Source organism: Lottia gigantea (assembly GCF_000327385.1).
Source record: "Lottia gigantea unplaced genomic scaffold LOTGIsca_48, whole genome shotgun sequence".
NCBI classification, from domain to species: domain Eukaryota; kingdom Metazoa; phylum Mollusca; class Gastropoda; family Lottiidae; genus Lottia; species Lottia gigantea.
This window is the reverse complement of record NW_008709663.1, coordinates 483,894-511,253: the sequence shown is the minus strand read 5'-3', so window position 1 is coordinate 511,253 and position 27,360 is coordinate 483,894. Positions and strand designations below refer to the sequence as shown.

Here is a 27,360-nt window from a genome sequence, read left to right as displayed (position 1 = left end):
ACAAGCAAGACAATTCCGTCGATCAAAAGTCTCGTCCAAAGCATGACAAATTCAGGAGTAGTTAGTATACTAGTGGACACCTCCAGAGTACTATCAGGTGTTTCGATAAGAGTAAGCATTGTCTGCTTCGTGCGACACCCCTGACCCCTGTCTCTTCAATCAAAGGAGCTCTCTGCCTCTGTATATGGATAACATGGTCAACAAGACAAAATATAATCATACATAGATATATCACAAGGTACATAACATTAATACAAAATAACACAATATACAACATAGCTATCTTTTACCATTTCAAGTTTCCTGTAGGACAATATATCGACAATATACTTAATAATACAAAATCACATACAATACAGTACAAAATATCGTCTGTTTAAAGATCCACACTACGAACACCTAATTTAAGGTAATCTTTATTTTGCGAGTGGCCAAGGCTGTGCAGCATAAAGATTTCTCGAAAGATAGAAATCAAAAAGAACACTTTCTTGGCAAAATTGTTATAATCAAACAGTGCGTGCAGATGTCCGTATTCGTTACCGCAATCAAGAGCAGAAAGTAGGGTTTAATATTCTATTTCATTGAACAAAAGTAAAAATGGCGAGAAAGTAAACGCCTTGATTATTCCACTTGTCTTGTTATAAATCGATGATTTCTCATTATTATAAACAAAAACACTTAAAACTTTCCCGATGTCTTGATTGTAACCTAAAATAACAATAAGATAACGATTAAACGTCTGATTGAAATAGATTGCAGGGGTAGTGCACTGGACAGAAAAACCCCTGGCCGTTTTTTGCAGCTTAATTTCAACCGAGAATGATCCAGGATAGCCACAAGTAAATCTGCGTTCTTAATTCATTTGTTAACTTATTGATTCTTTATTTCCAATTGAACCTAATTATTGATTTGAATTTTTTAATTAGATTTGAAAACCACTTACTGTTTTTACTTCTGTATAGTTCTTTAAGGCTTCGTCCCCACTGAAAAAAACAACATAAATATATCAAATTTCCACAGGGAGTCATCTAATAGACTACATAGATTTAAAACTACAAAGTTGCTGTATAAATTCCATATATTATGATCAAGTACTTAAACTCTCCTTCTATAGCATATCAGAAACACAACTTATATTAACTTCAATATTAAAAACAAAAAAGCTGTATATCTTTATGATGATGATGTACTTACAGTTCTCGACCTAAACCAGATTGTTTAAATCCACCATACGGAGTCTGAGTTGTTAACCAGTTAAAACAATTGATCCTGAAACAAAACATTGGAATCCATAACCCTTAACCTGCCGTATTATTTTAAAAATTACCGTAACCCTGTGTCAATGCCTACTGTCGATTTAGAAAGAGATGACCGTCATGACATCAGTCACAAGAGGTTTGCCCGGCCCAAAGACTAAGCTGGCAGTCAGAATTCCCGGGAAGTTGTTCTTGTAAGAAATCTCTCTTACTTTCATGGGCTTTTTCTTTAAGCAAATACTTTGGGATTATGCATTGGAGAACTCAATGATTGAGAAGGAGAAGGTGTAAAGGCGGACCATCCTAATTTTTGGGACGCCTTGTCCTTCTTGCCCCTCTTAGAAAAGGCTACTGTCTTTGAATACTAAAATATGTCTCACCATACTGTTCCAGCTTTAACTCGTCTGGTATATTCTAAGGCTCTGTCCATACTACCAGTGAAGACCCCTGCTACCAGACCATAAACTGTATCATTCGATTTCTTCACAACCTCGTCCATCGTTTTGAACTTACAGATCTGTTGGACTGGACCAAATATCTGAAAAACGATGGTAAAATTGTATAATGTGAAAGAGCCGTTGTGAAGGGGGCAGAAGATGGATGTGGGGTGGGGGGTTTGGGTTGAACTGAACTTACGGGTAGCAGTATCGGAGAGCATCCGGGTTTTCAACGACTACCGGTACTAGCAAATGGCATCATAATAATCGCTAGATTTTATTCGATCTAAGCGCTCGTAGTTTAAAAATTGGATTTAGTCGTGATTAACCAGCAGATTGTGTTTGGCACAATGGTAGTTTTTCTTGTCAATTGTCCGAGTTGGTGATGTTCTGATGTGTCCTAAAAAATCTATTATCGAGATTATTCAATTGTGAAGAATCAATTTCAGCTACCACAGCCAAGAAAATAAATGTAATACCTCTTCTCGACAGATTCTCATATCTTCAGATACATTGGAGAAAACAGTAGGTTGAATAAAATATCCTTTATCACCATGTCGTTTACCGCCACATTCTAACTTAGCTCCCTGTTTTACTCCACTTTCAATTAACTCTAATACCTTGTTAAACTGTTTCTCATCCACCTATTTATAACAAAACAAAATCTTTATTTGGCACTAGGGAACTAAACAATGTGAATATGAGAATTATATAATTGAATACTGAATAATGGAAGGGTGAAACTCTTGATAAACTGTGATATAAGTAGAAAAGAACATCTCATTAATAAACTAAAATTTAAACCCCTACTACTTTGGGGTAGAATAGTAGAATGAAATTATACTATAAAAGGTCAAATAAACAAATATAAGCATTTGTGTAGTCCTCCTAGATAAACGAACTTCTTTTCATTTCATTCAAGTGAATGTTATCACCTTATTATAAATCGTCATTTCAATATCCGTATCAGAATAAAGACAACCCAAAGTGTTAAAGATTCCGCGCAAAACAAGAGCTAACATCAACAATTACAGTTTGGCAATACATTGGTAGCAGGAAAGGAATTATTCATATGAGGAAGTATATCAATCGTTTGTTCTTTTCAAATGTAACAGAACATGTACCAGTAGCAGTATTGTTGTCACAGAAATGATGGTCTCTCTCATCTTATATCTTATGTTTTAATTCGTCCCCATAAACTGTAACATGGATACACAATCTATACTGAACCTTTCTCGATTCAAAGACAGTTTCCACTCAGAACGACCTGTTTAGATAGAGAATACAAGAAGAATAATGTGGAAGACTAACCTGAGGTCCCATGTCATTTTTACCGTCGAATGGATCACCAACTGGTTTCTTTTTGGCTCTTTCTGCCGATTTTTTAACGAATTCGTCATAGATATTTTCATGAACGTACGTTCTAGATCCAGCAGCACAGCATTGACCAGCATTGAAGAACAAACCCTCGTGGGAGGCAACCACAGCTTCATCAACTACAAATGAAACAGAAAATTTTCTTGCAAAAGGAGGCACTATAATCTATCTGTGTATCTAGCAAAAAAGACAACGTATCTTCCTTGCATTTCTTGCAGAATTAGGGCTTTTGCTCACAAAATTGGCACTCTCATCGTGTGTTTCTTGCAATAAAGGCACTCTCAACAATCGTCTCTTGCAAAAGCAGTGCCTACAATGTAAATTTCCTGCGTTTCATGCAAAGTATGGCTAACAACTTATATTTCGTGCAAAATGGCATTTTAATATTGTGGGGTTCACATTTTTCTTTTCTTGCAAAAGTGCGACAAGACTCACTGAATGAAGCATATCACTTACTATTTTCCACGTCGTCAAAAACTACGATAGGATTTTTCCCGCCAAGTTCCAATGTTATTCTCTTTAGATTGGTATCGGCGGCTGTTCTCATTATGAGTTTCCCAATCTATAAATAAACAAGGTTACAGTTGAGACATACAGAGCGCTTTTAAGAAGCAGTCTTAGATTAATAACAAATTATTATGCAGCGCTCTTACCTTGACTAAAGTTGAACTTTGGATAAAGGCTTTAATTTTCTACATTTGATAGTCAACTTTCGTAAAGATCGACCGGTGCATACCTGAAGTTCGACATAAGTCTAAGTTTAGGTAAAGTACGAGCGCTGCATATGGCCTAAGTCTCCAGCTGATTAACTATTCACAGCATTGCAGTGGAAATGAGCTGTGTAGCCTAAACACATTCTGACCGCTCAGGTTAGGTCGGAACCAGATCTAGATTTTGCTAGATGGTAAACAGGCCGCCCAGCAATTGATCACTTAACCGAGAAGCCCTCCATGTTCCTTTAGCAATGGTGTAAGACTTTTATATCAGATGTGATGAAACGTCATATACCCTTGCTATAAAGGAATATTTGCCCTCAGATTCTGATTGGTCGATATAAGCCCATCCTTAAGGCTTCAAATAACAAAGCTTGTCACTTAAGTTGTTGCTCTGGGATAAGATAAAAGAATAAGAAAATGACCTGTGTAGATCCAGTAAAAGCCACTTTATCAATATCTGGATGGTTTGCTATAGCTGCCCCCGCCTTACTGCCTGTTCCTGGTACAATATTCACTACACCTGGTGGAAACCCAGCCTGGAATCAATCGTAATAGTGGGTGGAAATGTACGTCCATACTGTTTTTTTTTTTTAGTTCATACTTCTATATTAACAAACACCCATATCTCGTTAAATAGTGATACCACAGAGCGACCAACGTTCAAGTGTGTTGGAGGGTTTTCCTAAAATATTAGGCTTCTTTGGCATGGTTCCGCCCCTAATCGCCACTTGAAATATTGCTGATGTTATAAGCAATAATCCAATAATATGGCCTCGGTCACTTTAATTTCTTGGAGAATACAGAGCTCATAGATATCTTACCTCTTTTATTAATGAACCTAAATACAAAGCTGTAAGAGGTGTTAGCTCGGATGGTTTAATAACAACAGTACACCCACAAGCCAGAGCTGGGGCAATCTTCCACACCATCATTGGCAGGGGGAAATTCCACTGAAAATATACATACATTCAATCAATTAAATTACTAGGTAAACATCCATTCGGCAATCCTCGGTAGTTTCCGTAAAACTGAATCCTTCATGCAGAGCGCTAGTAGTGGAACTTGCCGAGTTGAAAAACCCAAAAACCAGCCCCATTTATTTCGGGAAGCTATGGCGGCCAATACCTTTATAGAACTACAAGTTTACATAGAATATTTACCGGTATAATCTGACCACAAACACCGACAGGTTCCCGTCTGGTATAACAGAAATAATTACCATCTGAAATTTAATATCAACAGATGAAAATAAAATCAAATATAGTAACAGGTCCATTTAAAATGTACATATTTTGCCCACAAATGAAAACAACATAATCGTTGAAAATAGAATTAAACAGCTGTCGTAGATCATTCCCATCATCTGATAAATATGTATAACTTCTATACATTATGGGACCAGAAAGATGTCAGGCTTTGTCTGAAAATTTGACACTGCTGCCTGACCTCTTACCAGGCCCAACCCGGAGCCATCTCCTTATCCCAAGGTTACCTGTAGGCACCTTTTGAATTACACTTACCCCAGACAACCCCCACCCTCCTCCTTTCCTTACCCCAAGCTTACCTATTGGCACAGTTGTTCCCTGTATTTTATCAGCCCAACCGGCATAATATCTCACCACATTGATCCCACCAAAACAATCAACATACACCGACTCTTTAAATGTTTTACCATTATCCAACGTTTCTAAACTCTACAACAATAATAAAACTAATTCTTTAGAGACTTGATCATTCAGAGTTCTGATCATTTAGAGTTTTGGTCATTTAGAGTTTTGGTCATTTAGAGTTCTGATCATTCAGAGTTTTTGATCATTTAGAGTATTGACCATTTAGAGTTTTGATCATTTAGAGTTATGATCATTTAGAGTTTTGGTCATTTAGAGTTTTGGTCATTTAGAGCTATGATCATTTAGAGTTTTTGATCATTTACAGTTTTAGATCATTTAGAGAATTGATCATTTAGCATTTGTTATTTAGAGTTTTGATCATTTAGAGAATTTATCATTTAGAGTTTTGATCATTTAGAGTTTAGATCACTTACAGTTTTGCCCATCCCTTGGAGTATTTCTCATTTAGAGGCTTATTATTAGAGTTTTGATCATTTAGAGCATTGCTTATTTAGAGTATTGATCATTTAGAGCATTGCTTATTTAGAGTATTGATCATTTAGAGCATTGATCATTTAGAGCATTGCTTATTTAGAGTTTTGATCATTTAGAGCATTGCTTATTTAGAGTTTTGACCATTTAGAGTTTTGATCATTTAGAGCATTGATCATTTAGAGCATTGCTTATTTAGAGTTTGGATCATTTAAAGCATTGCTTATTTAGAGTTTTGATCATTTAGAGCATTGCTTATTTAGAGTTTTGACCATTTAGAGTTTTGATCATTGAGAGCATTGATCATTTAGAGCATTGCTTGTTTAGAGTTTTGATCATTTAGAGCATTGCTTATTTAGAGTTTTGATCATTTAGAGCATTGCTTATTTAGAGTTTTGATCATTTAGAGCATTGATCATTTAGAGCTCAAATTTCTTACTAGTCGATGGGATGGGTTTGTAAATATTGCAACGGATTTGTAATATGGCTTGTGAAATTTAATATTGCAATGCTTGTTGCTCCTCACCGCCAAATAAATGATATTAAGATCACTTTAAGTACTCTAGTCCTTGTCAATTTCGGGGGGTTTTTTGTTTGTTTTTTGTGCAAATCATCCTTGCCAAGGTGAAGGTATACCTTAAAGAGATATAGTCACGTAAATATCATTTGTATGTATAACTGGTGAAGATGACTGATGACGTCATGATATCAATAATATGCATGTGAAAATGTTAATAACGCCTTAGAAAAGCCGATAGTTTCAATTTAAATAAAATTTTAGAAAAAAATCTACTTTTAATTAGGATACGAAAGTCAAAACTCCTGAATTTCGTATCATTGCAGAGAATCCGGATTTGGATTTAAAATGGCCTCGTGAAGCAAATATTAAACTATTGAATCCCTTCAACTCATTTAATATATTCATGAGAGTTATATTTGTCTTGAAGATATTAGTCAAGTTAGTAAATTCTATCTAAGGATTAATTTCCGGGGCATGCCAGTCAGTCTAATGAAAATCAATACTGTTTAGAACGGTCGATTAGAACCAATCGTATATAAATCATGATAATATAGAATAAATCTGAATATTGATGAACTCTACTACCATAGTAACCCACATCAGTTGACACAGATGACAACTTGGAGCCGGTTTCATGATCTTACGTATTATAAGAGGCACCAGCAGAGAACATCTTACTGTTTCAGTGTTCATAGTCAGACTCCAAAGGACTATCAAGCCTACAAATATATTTATAAATAAATTGATATCTACGTACTGCTAAATATACAATATCTCTCTCCATCAGATCGGCTAGCTTGTAGAGAAGTCTTCCGCGTGCACTTGCATCCATCTTCTGCCATTCTGATCCAAATTCAAAAGCTGCACGTGCTGCCTCTACTGCTTTATCAACATCAACCTTAATAGAAGAACAATGTTGTACATGGTAATACAGTTATGCACACAACATAAGAATTGACAAATGATGGCTGGAATAGGTGGTGTATTTAAGGCATCGTCTATTGCTTAGCTATGAAATGTCGTATGGCACTTCCGTGATGTTTATGTATCAAAAAAATTGGACGAACATAGGTTTTGTATCGATTCTAATTTACATTTCAAGGAATTGGGTCACAGTTGCAAATTGATGATATCAGTGTCCCTGATACACATATCTAGACAATCCCTTAAAGATAAAAAAAAAAGGTGATGTCCTACTTGTTCTGCTTCAGAAACCTGTGCTATTTTCTCCTCTGTAGAAGGATTCACGACATCAAACGTTTCACCACTGGTAGCATCGACAAACTCGTTGTTGATAAAAAGCTGAAAAGATGAATAAAAATCCGTAAAAGCGAGACGAATCCGTTAATAAATATCTCCAAAGAATGGCAAAATCGAGAGTAAAACTTGGATAGTAGTGGATTCCTCCAAAGAGAAATGAGTCAAAATTTGGCATCGTTTTTCATGGTGTTAAAGGTACAAAATGGCCTAGTTTTTCTGTCTCTACACCAGCCGACACATTTTTAAATAATAGAATAGAGGCAGACGTTTCGTAACTGGAATTTTATTGAACTAATGAAATGAAATGCAGTTTACACCTTACTGTTCTGTACCCTAATGGACTAATGGAATGAAATATAGTTGTATGGCCTACTTTCTAAACCTTTTTGGCCTAATGAAATGAAATGGAGTCATTGGATGACATGAAAACACTACAGTATTCATTCTACTAGAGACCTACCTTTGTAAATTTCACTTCTGGTTTGGTAATAGGCTCGAAAGGCGCCGGTGGAAAAGCCATCTTCTTGGTAGAAGACGAATAATTCACTCAGCTAAACAAAAGAGATGTCCTGTCAAAGAACGGTTGTCACATCACACCAGAATCGGTTGCACAATCTTACAAGTCACAGCACAAACACATTACACAGAATTTTATCCAAAATAATATTGAAATAGCTGAGCTTAAATGTCAGTAATTCAACTCCAGTGGGGTGGCCGTGCATATGTTTTAAATTGTAAACAGTTAAGTAACAAAGGACTTCTGTGAAATACAAGACTCACGTCTAGATAATCCTGATGCTGTGGTATATATAGGCTACGCTATCTTTTCATTGACAGTGGTTTTATAAAATATATTATATTAGAGGTATCTAAAACTTGTTTGTTTTTATCACAATGTCCATGCTAGCTAGCTCGTGTATAGTGTAGGCCTACTTCCACTGTTATTCTACCAGCCTTGAGAAATATTGACCTAGAATTTTGTGTTGGAAGAAATCTATTGGTTAATGGCTGATTGTATTACTAGTAAATACTTTGTTATTTCATTTATTAATAAACCGAAGCTCTCGTGTGCTACAGGCTTTGTACGATAATACTCTCCGTAAGATGCACCTCGTTGCGGATTTTAGAGATAAATTTACTAATGTGCGAAGCCGGAGAGTATATCTAACGCGGCTTTGAAGTGAAAGAATGAATTTTCCATTTTTATAGCCCAGGGGAAGGGGGTAGATTGGTGGGTTAAAAATTATCGCCTAAATAGGCATATTCGATGCGATGCAGTGGATATGCTTATCGCTTTGTCCACAAGCGTTCTAAGATTAAAGAAAACAGCAGAATTTAAAGTCTTACCACTTTGGGATCTCCAAAGAAAATGTTCGAAAATTTTAATTGATTTGGTGCATTCTGACACGTTTTAGGGCAAAAACAAATTTTTCAAAAATAAAATGGTGGTGCAAACCTAGGCCAGGACGTTGTCAGTTCTGCAAAAATTTGTAACCATTTTGACCACGGAAAACTACATACATAATAATTTCATTTGATTTTAAAACTTTATTTTCAAGTAATTTTTTGTTAAATCAAAACTTAAACATAACAATCTAACTCTTAACAAACTATTTATAATGAATCCCTTATAATATTTATAAAATCTTATTACCTACAAACCCTCTTCACAATATCAAGGTATTACGAGCTACATCTAATACCTTGACATCAATAGACACTCTCCTTATTCCCGATTGTACAATCAAATCAAATCTCTGCATTAACAAATCTCTGTGAAACAAGAAAAGTGCCTTATGTTGTCAAGGTATTAGACAATATCAGAATAGCCAGACATTGTGAAGATGACAATCAATCATGCCCATAATGCAGAACAGAAAGCCCTGAAGTTGCCAATGGTGTGAATCAAATATACACACATTTTGGGTAATACATAAACTAGTTTATCAATTAGGCAAGGCTGGATATCATGTACCAATCATCTATTTGACATCCCCCTACTTTTTAGTGAACTATTGATTGGAAGAGCTCATTTGTTAGATTAGAGGTGTTTTTCGGTGTCTGTCAACTTATATCCAGCCTTGCAACTAGGTGTCAACTCCTGAGAGACAACATCTGTTATTTTGGCATTGGGGTTTATATCTTATCAAATAATGTTTATTTTGCATTTTTTTATGTAAAGTATTTCTCAGTTAAATTTCAGTTGTGTAGAGAAATCTAACAGTTCCGATTCTGTATAAAAATATATAATTTTCCATTGGTTAAGAGAGTGTTAATATGTCATATTAATATATCATCCATTGAAACACAATTTAAAACTATAATGAAAATTCCAAGGCCCCGTTCCCATAGCATATCAAAATATAGAATTTCCCATAAAACATGATTAAAATTATAGTAAAGTTTTCAAGGCCTCATTAAAATCATCATTAACCAGTAACTATGAAGAATTTAAGAATTCTTTTGGTCTAATTTGACAACCACCTGAAAATATAAAATATATTCTTTAGAATACTAGACTAGATTAGGTTCATGAGGATCCTTTCTACCAGCTGGTCCGTGGACAAACTTCTTATCTACTAGTCAATGCCAGCCATACCTCAAACCTCATGGCATTGATCTTTAGTGGATTATCTGTACCCATTTTACAGATAGACAATATTTAACAAGGGAAATAACTTGTTCTGAAGATTTACACTTCACAGACAAAAGAATGGAAGGACAAAATGTGGGCATGGGAAATTAGACTTACATTTTTGACTTCTTGATATTGTGATAGACCATATTCACCACTGAAATTAAAGCAAATCAACACAAATAGTCAAAATGAAATTAATGGAGTTTTGCGTCCTACTTTTCTGCACATTATAGGGCTAATGAGGACAGGTAACACCATGCAGTGTACTTTGAGGCAAATTTTGCCAATAGCTCACTCCAACAGTCAAGGGATCTTAAACTTGCACAGCCTGTAGCACACAAGGCCTCAGTGTATTGTTCCATCCGAACAACTAGACACTCTTTCCATGTCAGTAACCTCCATCCTACATCACAAAAATCTGACCCAGACGGGGATCATCAGGTTAGCGAGCAAGTGTCTAACTCACTGAGCTAATGTGGCTCCTGGTTTTCAACTTTTAACTTGCTGTGGCAAAAGAGAATTTCAAACCTAAAATTAGTGTTTTGTGTATCTTTTGCTAGATAAATTTCTATCCAAGATTTACTTACAATTCCCTGCCAATTCCTGACATTTTGTATCCACCAAATGGAGCCTGAGCTGTGACAGCTAAATAGCAGTTAATCCTGAAAATAATACATGTCGATATTTTAGCTGGTATTACTTGGAGGGAAAGATAGAGAAAGAGATGAAAAGAGAGGAATGAATAAAAGAAATAAAGCTTTGGAATATACAGTTGTGCGACGGAGTAAAATCCCTTTCAGGAAGTTCACATAGCTAATAATGTTTATTTGGTATTTTGGTTTGTCAACTGGACATACCTTTCAGAGAGTCCACATAGCTAAATATGTTTATTTGGTATTAATATTTTAGAATTGGCATCCTTTACAGTCCATTAAGATAAAAATGATTTTTGTTCAAGAGTTAGTCATACAGCTAATAATGCTTATTTTAGGTTTGTCAACTTATGAATTAAGCATTCCTTCAGAGAGTTCACATAGCTAATAATATTAAAATAACTTACCAAACAGTACCAGCTTGGATACTATTAGCAATGGTCAAAGCTTTATTAATATCCTTGGTAAAAACAGCTGCCCCCAGTCCATAATGAGTATCATTGGCTCTCTTAATAACCTCATCAATATCTTTAAATTTAAATATCTGCTGAACTGGGCCAAATATCTAAAAAAATAAACAACTGAACATTGAGAGAATGAATTAAATCTGCAAGTTCAAAAGGTCTGATATCACAGGTCAAGGGATTTATGGTCAAGTGTTTTCAGACTTTTGTCAAGGACTCCGATTAGCTGTATTTGGTAGCATACAATTCAATCCAATCAAATCGCATGTACAAACTTCTGTGACACAAGAAATGTGGCCAGTGGTGTCAAGGTATAAGTCAGGTATAACTTAAGGTCGTAAAATATAAGAAAGGTGGCTTTTGGAGTTTGTAATAGCTTGACATTTTGAAGATGAAGTTTGTAATAGCTTGACATTGTGAAAATGAAGTTTGTAATAGCTTGACATTGTGAAAATGAAGTTTGTAATAGCTTGACATTGTGAAGATGAAGTTTGTTATAGCTTGACATTGTGAAGATGAAGTTGGTAATGGCTTGACATTGTGAAGATGAAGTTTGTAATAGCTTGACATTGTGAAGATGAAGTTTGTAATAGCTTGACATTGTGAAGATTAAGTTTGTAATAGCTTGACATTGTGAAGATGAAGTTTGTAATAGCTTGACATTGTGGAGATGAACTACGTATAAATATTACAAACCTCTTCCTTGGCAATTCTCATATCGTCAGAAACGTTTGAGAAAACAGTGGGTTGAATATAGTACCCCTTATCACCATGAATTTGTCCCCCACATTCTAGTTTCGCACCCTGTTTCTTCCCGCTCTCTATTAGTTCCATTATTTTATTATACTGTTCAGCATCAATCTACAAACATAAAGATTACAGGATGTGTGTAAGCTAGCTTCATGAAAACAGGAGAAATGACAAAGATTTTTTTTCTAAGTATATCTTATCTTATTATTATAGTGAATTCATTTCTAGTTTTTTATGTACATGTACTGATAATCGAGGGGATAAAATTGGAGAAAAATTTTCGGAACTTCATTCTGTAATATCAGTCTCACTGTCAAACTTAATTTATCATTAGCATCATTTCTTACTCTTCTATGATATATAAACATTTCACAATATACTCCTAACCCTATCTCAAAAAAGGAAAATGGTGCAATAATAGCAAAATAACCTGTGGACCATTCTGTGTTTTTTCATCAAAAGGATCTCCGACAACTCGACTATTAGCAAGTTGTACACTTTTCTTGACAAATTCATCATAAATAGATTCATGTACGAATGTTCTGGTTCCAGCTACACAACATTGTCCCATATTCTCCATACAGGCAGCGTGAGCCCAAAATACAGCAGAATCCACTGAAAAATAAACTCAAGTTTAACAGCTTAAAACTTCCAATTATAAAAAAGGGTCAAAAATATTTTTGTAAATTCTGCCAAATTATCTACAGTCGAGCTTTCAGAACCTTACTTAACAAAATTTGGTTTAATTCCCAAAACTACAAGCTTATACAATCTTTACTTATGCTCAGTTAGTTAGTCAAAAAAAAAAAGTTTTACTTACAATGGACATCAGAAAGAATGATGTTTGGTGATTTTCCTCCCAATTCTAATGTTGTTCTTTTCAGATTAGAAACTCCAGAAGCCTGCATAATTATCTGTCCAATCTAGATTAGAATAATAAACTTGGTATTAGTGCTCAAGGAACAAAGAGGGAGGGGTTATATATAGGCCACAGCCTGCTCCTCAATCCTTTTCATAATTTAGTGAATAAAATATTACTTAGAAAAACAAAATAATCAAATGGAAACAACCGTTTTAGAAGAATAACCACTTAGGTTCTCAAGGATCGATGCTAACAGCTGGTCCTTGGTCAAACATCTTGGCATTGATCTTTCCTGCATGATACATGTCCATTTACAGCTGAGTCAACCAAACTTTCACATGTCGACCAAAATAAAGAACCCACCACGACCGTTTGAAACACCCACATAATGAGTTACGGTAGCACAAACTGTGGGGCCATTCCCCCATCCCTCTCTACCACAGAACACTAGTTTTAAAAAAAATAATAAACTAAAATAATATTCTCAGATGATTAGCATGAGTCCATACCCTCCACCCCCATCCCTCACCCCCTATCAGCCCCACACTTATTTCTCCTATTCTCTCTCTCCCACAGACCACTTGTTTTAAAATAAAGAATGACCTACCTCTGAAGATCCAGTAAAATAATATTCTCAGATGATTAGCATGAGTCAATACCCTCCACCCCCATCCCTCACCCCCTATCAGCCCCACACTTATTTCTCCTATTCTCTCTCTCCCACAGATCAGATAAAACCTACCTCTGTAGAACCAGTAAAAGCTATTTTATTGACACCCAGATGATGTGTCAGAGCAGCTCCAGCTGTAGGGCCGTACCCAGGTACAATATTCACTACCCCAGGGGGAAATCCAGCCTATAAAATATCAAAACTTCAAAATTGGTTTGTATGCCTACAATAATATCAAGCAATCGGATACATTGGCCTGAGATTTTACTTCACAAGCTGATTAGAGATTCAAACGGAATTGGTGTGCAAAATTTTGTTGTACATAATTGCCAAAGTTTTTACATAGCTTTAAATAGGACTTTGCTTCTGATCCAGACCATCGTGTCAGATCTTTAATGTTGATGTCACTTGTTTTAAATTTTCCTTGAGAAATCTTGACAGTTCTTGGCACTTGGCACAACTCATAAGTATTCATAATTTTGAATATTCTAGTATATCACCCTGATATAAATTAATATTGTGTAAGTCACTTAGGAATAAAACACAGTTCAAAACCAAAACCTAACTTTAGTGAATTTAGTGTTCTGGTTGTCTGTGTTAATTCAGTTTCATTATGCAATAACATTACTGCAAGAACACTTACCTCCTTTATTAGAGAGCCAGCGTAAAGAGCTGTCAATGGTGTTTGTTCGGCTGGTTTTACTACACATACACAACCTGCTGACAGAGCTGGAGCTATTTTCAATATGAACATGTTAAATGGATAGTTCCACTGAAAAACCAAGGACAGAATAGATCAATGAATTTACATCGCTTGAGGATGGCAAAACTTTGTCTTATGTGATGCTTTAAAGGGATTGTAAAGATGTTTTCTAAATTTTTTATGCATACCGGGGATACCGATAGCATCAATTTACATGTCATAAATCCCTTAGTTTAAGTAGAATTGCTACAGACGTCTGATTATAAAGTGGAATTGCGCAAATTTAGAGAAACTCTTCACAATCCCTTTAATGATGAGGCAACAGTTTCAAATCACAACAGAATGTCCTGTTATTTCCCTCATCCCATTCTGTATGACATGGTCCATTTTCAACAGCTTTATCTAAGAGGACTTGCATCATTCTATTGGCTGATTTGACTCCCATATATTGGGTGTTTCCAAATTAGAGCCCTCCCTTTCACATAAGTTTTTGTCCATATGTATTTTAGAATATGCTGTGAACGGGCTCTAATTTTGAAATATTCTGTAAGCTAAACCAGTCAATATACAAATTGTCCACTTTTTTCTACACCTAACAGTAATTATTGTTGCCTAATTTTCTCCTCAGTCTGTGCTTTCGTAATATCAATTATATCTTGTTTGTACATCCACTTTCACCAAATTTCCACAATGCCCATCTTTTAAAAGTAACTAGTTCTTCTTCCCACCACCCTAACTGAATTTGAGTGAAGTCAGCCCTTGGTGGAGAAATCTAAAAGATGGGTGTCTGCGATATACTCACTGGAATAATCTGTCCACAAACTCCAACTGGCTCATGTCGAGTATAACAGAAAAAATCGCCATCTAAAAAAATAAAATCAGAAAATGGTTACACTCAACTTTTGAATTTGGAGCATGAAATTTATATGCTTTTAAAATGTCTCCAATTTTTTAACACCAATCACAAGATAAAGGGTTTTCTAAAAGATAACTTTTCCTGACCTGTACTGATGTATCAAACAGTGGCGGAGCCAGGTTTACGTCCGAGAGGGGGCAAGGGGGGCTAGATATCTGAGATTGCCCGAATCTTTAACCTAGTTATGAGATTTTTGCCCGAAAAACATGCTTTCGGGGCTGCCCCTCCTGTAGCTCCACCACTGGTATCAAAAACTAGCCACTCAAAATGGATTTGGTTCAACACCTATCAGAAATAACATCAGATATATATCTCATCTGAGGAATTGGATAGGACCATCTGGATATTGAAGTATTGGCATAAACTGTAACTTACTGATTGGAATGGTTTTGCCGCAGATTTTGTCAGCCCAGCCAGCATAATATCTGATGACGTCGATAGCAAATAAAACATCACCACACGCATTTTTATATGGTTTACCATTATCTATCGTCTCTAAGCTCTGTTAATTAAAAAAACAATTAATACCTAAAATAGTTGAAATTGAGCTCTATCAGCTGATAAAGCTAATATATCGACAGCTATACAAGCAAGCTCTATATAATATATAACTATGAGGTTAGCTTAAATTAAGCTCTATCAGCTGATGTACACAATTATACAGCTAACTGGAATAGAGCTTTATCAGCTGATAAAGCAGATGGCTGTACAGATAGCTGAAATGGAGATCAATCAGCAGGTAAAGTAAATATTTAGATGGCTATACAGATAGCTGATATTGAGCTCTATATGCTGGTAAAGTAAATATTCAGAGGACTATACAGATAGATGAAATCGAACAGATAGCTGAAATTGAGCTCTATCAGCTGGTAAAGGAAATATTTAGATGACTATACAGATAGCTGAAATTGAGCTCTATCAGCTGGTAAAATAAATATTTTTCAGATAACTATACAGATAGCTGAAATTGAGCTCTATCAGCTGGTAAAACAAATATTTTTTAGATAACTATACAGATAGCTGGAATTGAGCTCTATCAGCTGGTAAAGTAAATATTTAGATGACTATACAGATAGCTGAAATTGAGTTCTATCAGCTGATAAAAAAACATATACACATCACATCTCTGAAATAAGAATGAAAACATACCCCTAAAATTGCCAAGTCTCGTTCAATCAGGTCTGCTAGCTTGTACAGAAGTCTTCCACGTTTACTGGCATCCATTGTTCTCCATGGTGATCCAAGTTTGAAAGCTTCTTGGGCAGCTTTAACTGCATTATCAATATCAGCCTGTATAAATAATTAGAAAGACAGAGATGAAAGGGAATTTTAAGTCCTATTGTTCTGTATCTTATTGGACTAATGAAATGAAATGGATTTTTATATTCTACTGTTCTGTATCTTATTGGTCTAATGAAATGAAATGGAGTTTTATATCCTACTGTTCTGTATCTTATTGGACTAATGAAATGAAATGGAGTTTTATGTCCTACTGTTCTGTATCTTATTGGACTAATGAAATGAAATGGAGTTTTATGTCTTACTGTTCTAGACCTTATTGGACTATGAAATGAAATTCGTGGGATTAAATTTGAAACTATTTTCAGAAAAAAGGGTCTTACACGACCAATTTGATTAAAATAATGATATTTTTAGAATGGGAAGAGATTGAAATCTTGTTAGATTACAATTGTAATTTAATTTAATTGCCCCTCATCAAAGGGGGTGGGTCACTCTCGTGTCTCAGAGCACTGTAAATGGCGTTTGCATTCTTCTTAAAATTTCCTGGTGCTTATATGCCACCTCCTATAAATTTCCTGGCTGCACCACTGCCTCTTGTGACATTCTTCTATGAGGCTTCACTTTTTTACTGCTATATTATTATCTGTGTCTATCACAATTCTGCACCTAAAATCTTGCCATGTCATTGATTAAACGATCAGTAATAGTTACTGTACATTTGAACTGTGTGATGATATTGTGTATAAATTATTAGATAACCCTGACAAAACAAACAATACTGATATAAATAGGTCAACATAAACTGAACTTTGAGATAAAACATATAAATGTTAAACATACACTCAACTATAATGATTTAAAGGTATTATATAGAGGTTCTAAAAATGTTATATGTATAGGGGATATAATAAAACGCCTATGGTTCTTGCAATTCCACTCAAGTCTATGTACCTACTGAAATCTCTCATCCTACTGAAACAATCAAATGGAGTTCTATTATACCTTTTTTGCTTAATTATTTTAATTGAAATCTAATGTCTTTGTGCTCCCATCATTCTCCTGAATGAAACAATAAGATAGCTTGCCAGGCAAGGTAATATACGTCCACTAGCAGCTTTGATGTTAAATAAAAATATTCGGCAGTACAGTAACAATTACCAGTATGAAATATTCAACCATCAATCATACACTTCTTTTGAATTTTTTGGGGTGATACTGAATAATATAGTTTTGTCAAAATCTGGCATAGATCGTGTCTTTAAGTGTTTAGTAGCTAAAAATTGAATGCGTTTTCAAAATTAAGGTCAATAACTCATAATAGTTCTTGATTTTCTGATTTTCAGTAGGGTTCATCAGTGGGTAATAATAAACATTCACAATAAATTTCTTCAAAATCAGTCAGTGCCTTCTAGCTAGAGTGTTTACTAGTAATTGTTGACGAACTGACGGATGGTCTTGGGCAAGATAATATACGCTCCAGATTTGATGTGAGCATTTAAAAATGGCGTCACCAATATTAAGTATGTGATGAATATTAAGTATGTGATGAATATTAAGTATGTCATGAATATTTAGTAGCCTACACATGCATGCAATCTGTCCAGGGCTGTAATATGTTGAAGTGTGACTTCATGTGTAGCCACAGGGTCAATTAAAGCGGTCGCGCATCTTGCAGTATGAGATTCAAAATGACCCCTTTTACCATCCAATATTTCCTATGAGTAGTCAAAATGAAATTATATAACGAAGATCTGCAAATCAAATCAAATTATATATTTCAAACTTGAAGATTTGCTACTGGAATATTTTTAATTGCTACAGCATTATTCGAATCAAAATTTAACTTGATTAACTGAAACTAAAATTTGGTGTGATAAATTACTAATCAAATTTTTCAATCTAACTTGAACCCTGGTGGCCACCATGATGACTGTACATGTTCCATAGTAATATATATACATGTATACTAGAACAAGTGTTGTATCTGATTTTAACACATCTTACACCCCTGTCAGTGATGTAGGTATGAGGGGCTGACATGGAAAAAGCGTATAGTTTTTTGCATAGGACAATAAACCGAGGCCCCGTGTGTTACAGGCTGTGCATGTAAAAGATCCCTCGACAATTGGAAATCAAAAAAGAGCAGGCTAATACGTTGTCCTGGCAAAATTTCCCTTATTGCACACTGCATGGCGTTCCCCGTCTTCATTAGCCCACATGGTGCAGAAAAGTAAGATGTAAAACTCCATTCATTTCATTTCATTTCATATCTTACTAAGAATATATCAAAAGGAGTGTTATATCCTACAGTAAAGTGTAAATCACCAATAAGGTCAATATCTATATTATAATTTGTACAGTTGATAACAGATAACAGATAACCGTCTGATCATGTTTACATTTCGTTTGAAATATCATAAAAACATTCCACAGGTTCACAGTGACATTGCTATTAATATTATTATCATTATCTCATGTGAAACTTTAATCCTAAACTTGCTGACTCATAATGGTTATGACATAACCAGGACATTTGATTAGCAGGCCTGTATTCAGACAGGTTTGTTCTGAAGGACAAGTTATCTGGAGCGACAATGGTGTACGGTATTAAGTGCCCAAAGGGAGAGAACCCTGGGAGGTTTAGCAGTCTTTGCACAGAGAAAATCATCATGTATTTTAGAGGACCTGAAAATTGTAGTCCAACAGTTGAATTGAGGCAAAAAGGTTTCTGGGCAGATTTGAAAAATTTGGAAATTATTTCAAAAGTGAGGTGTCATTTGCCTCAGTTATGCTAAATCTTTACCGATCACTGCCCAAAATCATATTGAATGTAAAAGTACACTATCCTATTCTGCTTTGTCTTAAACATGGACCATAATAGCCATTCTTGTCTGACAGAAGTTTGTAAAAGCAAAGCGATTGGATATTCAGCCAGCAAAACCAATAAGAAACAATTGGCTAAATTTTCTGGTGTACTATCCAATCAAATTTTTGCATTCCAAGAAAGGTGAGTATTACAGTCAAGGTATAAGTTCTTAATAGCTTGACATTGTGTGGAAGCTTTCTGCAATGCATAATCTTCAATACAAGCCCTATCAGCTGGTAAAGAAAATATTTAGACAATTACTGAAAGCTGAAAGTGAGCTCTATTTAGACGACTCTACAGATAGCTGTAATTGAGCTCTATCAGCTGGTAAAGTAAGTATTTAGACGACTATACAGAGAGCTGAAATTGAGCTCTGTCAGCTGGTATAGTAAATATTTAGACGACTATACTGAAAGCTAAAAGTGAGCTCTATTTAGATGACTATACAGAGAGCTGAAATTGAGCTCTGTCAGCTGGTATAGTAAATAATTAGACGACTATACTGAAAGCTAAAAGTGAGCTCTATTTAGATGACTATACAGAGAGCTGAAAGTGAGCTTTATCAGTTGGTAAAAAAATATTCAAATTCCTGTTCAGTATACACTCACCTTATCTCCCTCTTGTATATCAATAATTTTCTGTTTATTGGTTGGGTTAATAGTTTCGAAAGTTTTGCCACTGACAGAGTTCACATACTCATTATTAATAAATATCTGAAAAAATTGAATAATTTTCAAATTAGAAATATCAATACAGAACCTGAAACATGTTGAAACTTTGAGTTTGCACGATGTTAACAAAAGACCCAGTCAAGTTAATCTGTAGTTTGTAAAAACAGAGTTAATAGGTCTATTTAAACATACATTCAGTATTGCTTTACTGAAAGCTCTTCTTGCTTTTTTCAAACACAATTTATTAGTGATGAAAATAATTCATTTGATATCATACCTTTTTTAAATAACAAACGATCTTCAAGAAATGAAACAACTCTAAAGCGTGCTTGTTTTCAAAAATTTACATGAGTAACAGTGGCATGCCTGCTTGATCCAAGAATAATGCATAGTTTGCTTTCTAAACACAATGAATATTTATTAATGTAGCAAACTAGTAGATTTAGAAATGAGTCGGTCCGTCAACATCAGTACCAGATGATGAGCCATAGCTGTCGTCTAATCAAACATAGCTCTGTTAGCAGAAATGTCTGTCACGGAACCAAGACTGTGATAATGTGATTGAGGTTTGAAAGTGTTTGACACATGCTCTGGCAAATGATGAAAAAGTAAACCCTTTGGTCTTCTGTAAAACACATGAAATTTTATATCCTCATTTTGCTAAACTTGCTGGGAAATTTAGTCGTCCTATTGCAGTAGTCAGTTTTTCTATCACAGGTTTAGTCTTTAAAAGTGATTGTAAAGAGGTTTTCTAAATTTTGTATGTGTTATGGGACAGATAGAATCAATTTGCACCATTCCTATTTTCAATCACGTCTGTGGTTCCTGCAAATCCACCAAAACTATGTTATAAAGCATGTTTTGCGATTAGTGTCATCAAACACTTTAGTGGATTGCAGGAATGTTAGCTTTCTGATTAAAAATTGGAATGGTGCAAATTGATGCTATCAGTGTCCCCGATACACATAAAAAATTGAGAAAACCTTTTTACAATCTCTTTAAAGACCATCGTCACTTATAGCTCCCATGCTGAATGATTCTGCTAGTAAAAAACTGGTAAGTACAAAAAATCTCATAAATAAAGCGGCTATTATAAATTTCCTTAATTAAATCATCTAATTATTAACTTATAATGTATGAACATATATTTCCTTTGTTCCTTTATTTATTTATTCATTTATTATTAAAAATCAATTCACAATTCAAATTTAATTAATTGATGAATATGCCAACTGACAAACCAGTCGATTAAAGCTTCTAGCCAATAACTACATCGGATCCTGGGTCTGAAGTCTGAGCAAAGTAAAAGGTTTTTTGAATTTTCCCATCATTTTTATAGAATTGGAATAGCAGCCTCAAAATAGTAGGCCTACTGTTAGCATCTCAATGGGCCTAAAACTGTTAGTCTTAGAATGTCTTTGTGTTGATAAATATGAAACTAAGAGCTCACATTATGTCCTTACAATTTGTTTTTACAGAGGACAATTTTCAGCCAAATAGTGACTTTTGGAGTTGAAATTTCTAGGAGAGAAATGTGTTTCTTTTCAAAGTAAACTTATTGAATATTATATTTCCATCAACACAAAAACATTCTAAAACTAATAATACTATTTTGAGGCTGGTATTCCAATTCTTATATATTTAAAAAAATTCTAAAAACTTTTTGCTTTGCTCAGAAAATTGATGTATTGAGCACTATTTTAACAGTGGTATATCTATATCACTCTACAATTGATGTATTTATCACTATTTTAACAGTGGTATATCTATATTACTCTACAGTTGATATATTGAGCACTATTTTAACAGTGGTATTTCTATATTACTCTACAATTGATATATTGAGCACTATTTTAACAGTGATATTTCTATATAGCTCTACAATTGATATATTGAGCACTATTTTAACAGTGGTATTTCTATATTACTCTACAATTGATATATTGAGCACTATTTTAACAGTGGTATATCTATATCGCTCTACAATTGATATATTGAGCACTATTTTAACAGTGATATTTCTATATAGCTCTACAATTGATATATTGAGCACTATTTTAACAGTGGTATTTCTATATCGCTCTACAATTGATGTATTGAGCTCTATTTTAACAGTGGTATTTCTATATCGCTCTACAATTGATGTATTGAGCACTATTTTAACAGTGGTATTTCTATATGGCTATACAATTGATGTATTGAGAACTATTTTAACAGTGAAAATATCTAATTATTGGTTAGGCCTAATAAGACTAAGTAAAATTTAAACAGGCTCTATGAAGTAAGTAATAAAGATCATGACTAACTGGTAAAAATATACTTTGAACTTTTGGACTGTCATGCGGACAAAGCCAAAGGAAAGGTCATTCAACAATAGTTTATGAAAAAAACCTAAAGTAAGGTTACTTTTAGAAAAGACAAAAACATCAATTGACAAAATAACCTTAATATTTATTACCTGAGTATATTTGACTTCTGGGTTTCTGATTGCTGGTGGAAGAGATGCCATCTTCAAATTCTGACTAAACTGGCTATTTTTCCAGATAAAATTGACAATTGAACTTTATGCGATTTATCTCGCTGCAAACGGTGAAGTGCGAGCTAACTATTCATGTAGATCTTATATAAATCATCAGCTACATGGACCGAATCGTTATCTTAGTCTCTATTAACTAGTCTCTCACTTTCTACCAGCCTGGTTAGTCACGACTATATCAAGATGGTGGACTGAGGAAATGTTAATTTATGTGTTGAAGGATAAAGGGTTTTGATGGGTCAGTCTTCGATCATTTGTGCCCAAAATAATGACCTTTGATTTCTGGACCAACAAGGTATGAAATGGACCTCGAATTTTTGGTAAATATGGTTTCAGCATTTGGAAAACTGACATTTTTTGATGAAACCTGCCCACTGAAAGTCTGTTGACATTTTGGCCAGCTGCCAAGTATTTGTATCCCAGCCATTTCAGCTAGCTTAATTTATGTCAGGTCTGTAAAATAGCACAAAGGAAAATTTCAAGATGAAAAAGCAAATAACACGTAAGAGACCGCACTCTTCATCGAAATCAATTCATCTTCTGTTTATTTTTGTGACTGCCGTGTTCACGAGTTCGATGATTCTGATTTCATTGACGTTGTTTTGGCGGGGCTCAGACATGGAAATCAAGCCAGGTCGACCTAGATACACCAGACATATTGAAACAAATGAAGTAGTGACTATTTCCTCAACTGAGCTAATCAAAATGAAGGAGAGAGACAGGACTTGTACTTTTCATACATGTTTGGAGGTGTACCAATGTGGCTACAATGATGAGACCAAAATTAGTGTTTATGTTTATCCGATCAAATCATACGTGGATGAAAACGGAAATGAATTGACTATTATGAGATCAAAAGAATTTGATGAATTTCTAGAAGCTGTAATGGAGAGTCCATTTTACACGTCGTCCCCGGAAACAGCTTGTATCTTCATTCCTTCTATAGATGTTTTAAATCAAAATAACAACGATATGCGAAACATTGCTCGTGTTTTGAATCAACTGCCATATTGGAATGATGGTGCCAATCATTTATTAGTGAATATGATTTCTGGAACTGCACCGGAATATCACTCAGTTTTGGAAGCTGATATCGGTAATGCCATCGTCGCGGGTGCAGGATTCTCATCGTTGTCATACCGAAATACTTTTGACATTCCAATTCCATTATTCAATCCTCTAGTTGCAGATTTACATCTGCCAAAAAATAAATTCAGTAACAATAAAAAATATTTGTTAGTGTCTGCACAGCTTGGCCTGCATAGAGAATACATGGCAGAACTGAAACAGTTGGAAACTGATCAAAGTTTTTTACTTCTACAAACTTGCCCTCATTCAACTAAACCTTGGAACTACACACAAAGATGCAAAGGCTCAAAAATTTACGATTATCCTCAAGTTTTGCAAAATTCTACATTTTGTTTAGTGCTACGTGGGGCTAGATTGGCACAACCTGCACTCTACGATGCAATGAAAGCTGGGTGTATTCCAGTAATCATTGCAGATGGCTACGTGCTTCCATTTTCAGACGTGTTAGACTGGCCTCGTGCAGCTGTTCAAGTTCGAGAGGACGATCTAACAGATGTCTTAAAAATTATCAAAACGTACAGCTCGGCTCGTATCTCAGAGATGAAAAAACAAGTGAAATTTTATTTCAATCGTTATATTAGCACTATGAAAGGCATCGCCTTGACAACATTACAAATTATCAACGATCGAGTTTTTCCGTACGCCAGTAAATCGTATGAGTATTGGAATGAAATTCCAAAACCTCATGTTGTGAAAAATCCATTATTTTTGCCTTTATCACCTTCGAAATCTCAAGGTTTCACTGCAGTGATATTAACTTACGATCGTCTTGAGTCATTATATGAGGTCATCAAACAAGTCGCACGAGCTCCGAGCTTAGCCAAGGTAGTAGTTGTGTGGAACAATCAAAATAAAGTAGCGCCACCTATGTCATCGTGGCCGTATATTGGGAAACCTGTTAAGGTTGTGACAACGAAGAAAAATAAACTCAGCAATCGTTTTGTGCCGTATGATGAAATTGAGACAGAATGTATCCTAGCGTTGGATGACGATATTGTGATGTTAACAGCAGATGAAGTGGAGTTCGGATATCAAGTGTGGCGTGAATTTCCAGATAGACTTGTGGGATTTCCTTCTCGATTACATTTATGGGATAACGCCACTAGTAAATGGAAATATGAATCTGAATGGACCAATGAAATCTCTATGGTGTTAACTGGTGCTGCCTTTTATCACAAATACTTTAGTTATTTATATACCAATGCTATGCCTGGCAATATTAAAGCGTTGGTGGACGAACATATGAATTGTGAGGACATAGCTATGAACTTCCTGATGGCAAACGTGACCGGTAAGGCACCTATTAAAGTGACTCCTCGTAAGAAATTTAAATGTCCTCAATGTATTAGTAATGAAATGTTGTCAGCTGATATAACTCATATGATCGAACGCTCCGATTGTATCAACATGTTTACTAAAATTTATCAGACTATGCCATTAAAGAGCATCGAATTTCGTGCAGACCCAGTGCTCTATAAAGATGAATTTCCATCCGTTTTGAAGAAATACAATGATGTTGGTAGTTTATAACATTATGTCTTGGCCAGTGCTTACATTGATCATCCTTAAACATCCGAATAGTGTCAGTGAGTGCGTGTATGAGTAGAGTCTATTTTAGGGTAAACATGTCTTGATTAGGTTAAGGAAAGATATTTGGACATCTAACATACTTTTGTTCAAAATTAAATGCAAGTTGTTAAATGGATACACAATTTGATGTCACAATTAAAAATGCTAAAATGGAGCTGAAGGCAAGTCTTTAAACTGTAATACTTTACGATAAAAATAGGATAAGAAAATTAGAGAACCACTTAAGCATTGGTTATTGTCTAATATATTTGAAGTTGCCAAACTTATTGATTCCATATTTGTTTGTTATTTATGAATGTGTGCCATACTTGAAATATTTTTTTACATTTTTTTATATTATTCCATAATTTACATTACCAGGAGCAGAAGCATAATTTTTTTACCATGGGACTTATTCTTGAAAACTTAACTTTTTTATGAAATACAGTAATTTGATTGGATGATAAAATTAAATTTGAAATTAATTTTAGTTATTGACCAATCAGATGACTAAATTCTTCTAAAGTTAAGTTTTCAAAAATAAGACCCATGATTTATAATGAAGTACCAGTTAAAGGGAATGTATTATGGATGTTTTCTAAACTTTTTTTGTGTATTTGGGACACTGATAGCATCTTGTTCGCCATTCCTATTTTAAGTTAGATTCATGTGGTTCTTGCAATTCACTAAAAAGTAAGCAATATATATATGATGCCACTATTGTAAAAGCTTCTGATAAATATCTGATAATACGTAGCTTCATCATAAGTTAGTTTAAGTGGAATTGCAGGAACCACAAATGTTTGACTGAAAATTGGAACGGATCAAATGGATGCTATCAGTGTCCCCGATACACATAAAAACCTCTTTACAATCCCTTTAAGCTTTACTGTTGCAGTCAATTTTTGAAATATTGACAATTAAAATCCATTTCTTTTTTTAGCCTTTAACACTGTTACCAGAATAAGTGACAGATGTCTCAAAAATATTAAACCATTGGCCTGTTTTATGGAAATTTTTTATTATAAAAAGTTATTGAATTGTTTGTTCAACGAAATGATTATGAATCATTCCCTTATAGTGCAAACAAAGTATGTTGTTCAGTGTGGAATGATCAATACAGTAAACAGTTTGACAGTCTAATGAAAAGGAGACCTAACTTTAGTTCATAATTATTATACTTTATTTTTTGACAATCCTGCACTGGACACTGTACCTCGACTTTTCGTCTGTGTTTTTTTTTTAAAGACAATCAGTTTGATATTTATCTCTACCAAATAACTAAACTAAATTATGTATGGTTCTTACATTGAACACTCACGAACGTAGTTCACAGCCATTTTGAATCTCTATTTTGACTTAAAAGTCGAATTTTTAAAAGTCGATAATATTTCAGGAATTCCTTCAAATTATATTTTTAGGTTTAGAATGGCTTTAAATGTGATATTTTGTTAAAATATTATAGCCTTTTTTAATATTCGACTTATTAAATCAAATAACAGATTCAAAATGGTTGTGAAATACGTTCGTGCGTGTTGTTTCCAAACATAGTGTCGTGTGCACCGAAGCACTGACATTGAAAGCTTCGAATCATTGTGTGACATTATTCAAATTTCAAAATTCTCTGGCATGGTCACATGAGCTTGATTAAAACAAAAAATCTTATAAATGTTTTGAGTTTATTTAAAAATTGAAAATTGTTTTTTTTTTGTCTGCTGAATGAATATTTTCATATTTTTTTGATGAGAGATATGAGAGTTTATATTTTATTTTGTCTCATGAATCTAAGTCATTTCATTATGTCATTGATGAATATTCTAAATATATTTTTATATACCGGTAATACTCATTGTATTGGTTTATTTTGTATTATATATTTTTAAAATAGGAACTCGGCCCCTTGTTTCTTTAAAAATTTTAGGATAATTTTTGTTGTAATTTATCACACACTTTGCTTGAAGTTTTATCTTAAGATTTTTTTAAAAAAACGGGGCTTGGGTTTAGTCCCTAGTGTCACAAGAACTATTCTGTCCCAAATTTATTATGTGTCTGACATATTTCGT

At 34.4% G+C, this 27,360-nt stretch overlaps 3 protein-coding genes across 3 annotated transcripts; 1 reads left to right on the top strand and 2 right to left on the bottom strand.

Annotated features, from left to right (window-relative positions):
* Positions 1–212: 212 nt before the first annotated feature.
* LOTGIDRAFT_218707 (hypothetical protein) lies at positions 213–8,598 on the bottom strand. The gene is made up of 14 exons (XM_009061410.1): positions 8,129–8,598; positions 7,606–7,710; positions 7,166–7,306; positions 5,351–5,480; positions 4,947–5,008; positions 4,608–4,736; positions 4,209–4,322; positions 3,527–3,632; positions 3,005–3,189; positions 2,173–2,337; positions 1,637–1,794; positions 1,195–1,269; positions 944–983; positions 213–708 (listed from the first exon to the last, which is right to left on the bottom strand). Exons 1-14 carry the CDS (start codon positions 8,186–8,188, stop codon positions 679–681), a joined length of 1,500 nt encoding a protein of 499 aa, XP_009059658.1. The 5' UTR covers positions 8,189–8,598; the 3' UTR covers positions 213–678.
* Positions 8,599–9,199: 601 nt separating this feature from the next.
* LOTGIDRAFT_192810 (hypothetical protein) lies at positions 9,200–22,756 on the bottom strand. The gene is made up of 14 exons (XM_009061409.1): positions 22,562–22,756; positions 20,041–20,145; positions 16,474–16,614; positions 15,700–15,826; positions 15,211–15,272; positions 14,349–14,477; positions 13,778–13,891; positions 12,994–13,096; positions 12,604–12,788; positions 12,120–12,284; positions 11,367–11,524; positions 10,894–10,968; positions 10,421–10,460; positions 9,200–10,152 (listed from the first exon to the last, which is right to left on the bottom strand). The coding sequence occupies exons 1-14, from the start codon at positions 22,610–22,612 to the stop codon at positions 10,120–10,122; spliced, it is 1,488 nt and encodes a 495-aa protein (XP_009059657.1). The 5' UTR covers positions 22,613–22,756; the 3' UTR covers positions 9,200–10,119.
* Positions 22,757–23,344: 588 nt separating this feature from the next.
* LOTGIDRAFT_124977 (hypothetical protein) lies at positions 23,345–25,258 on the top strand (the record flags this gene model as incomplete). Its single annotated transcript, XM_009061408.1, has 1 exon — positions 23,345–25,258. The coding sequence occupies one exon, from the start codon at positions 23,345–23,347 to the stop codon at positions 25,256–25,258; it is 1,914 nt and encodes a 637-aa protein (XP_009059656.1).
* Positions 25,259–27,360: the final 2,102 nt, after the last annotated feature.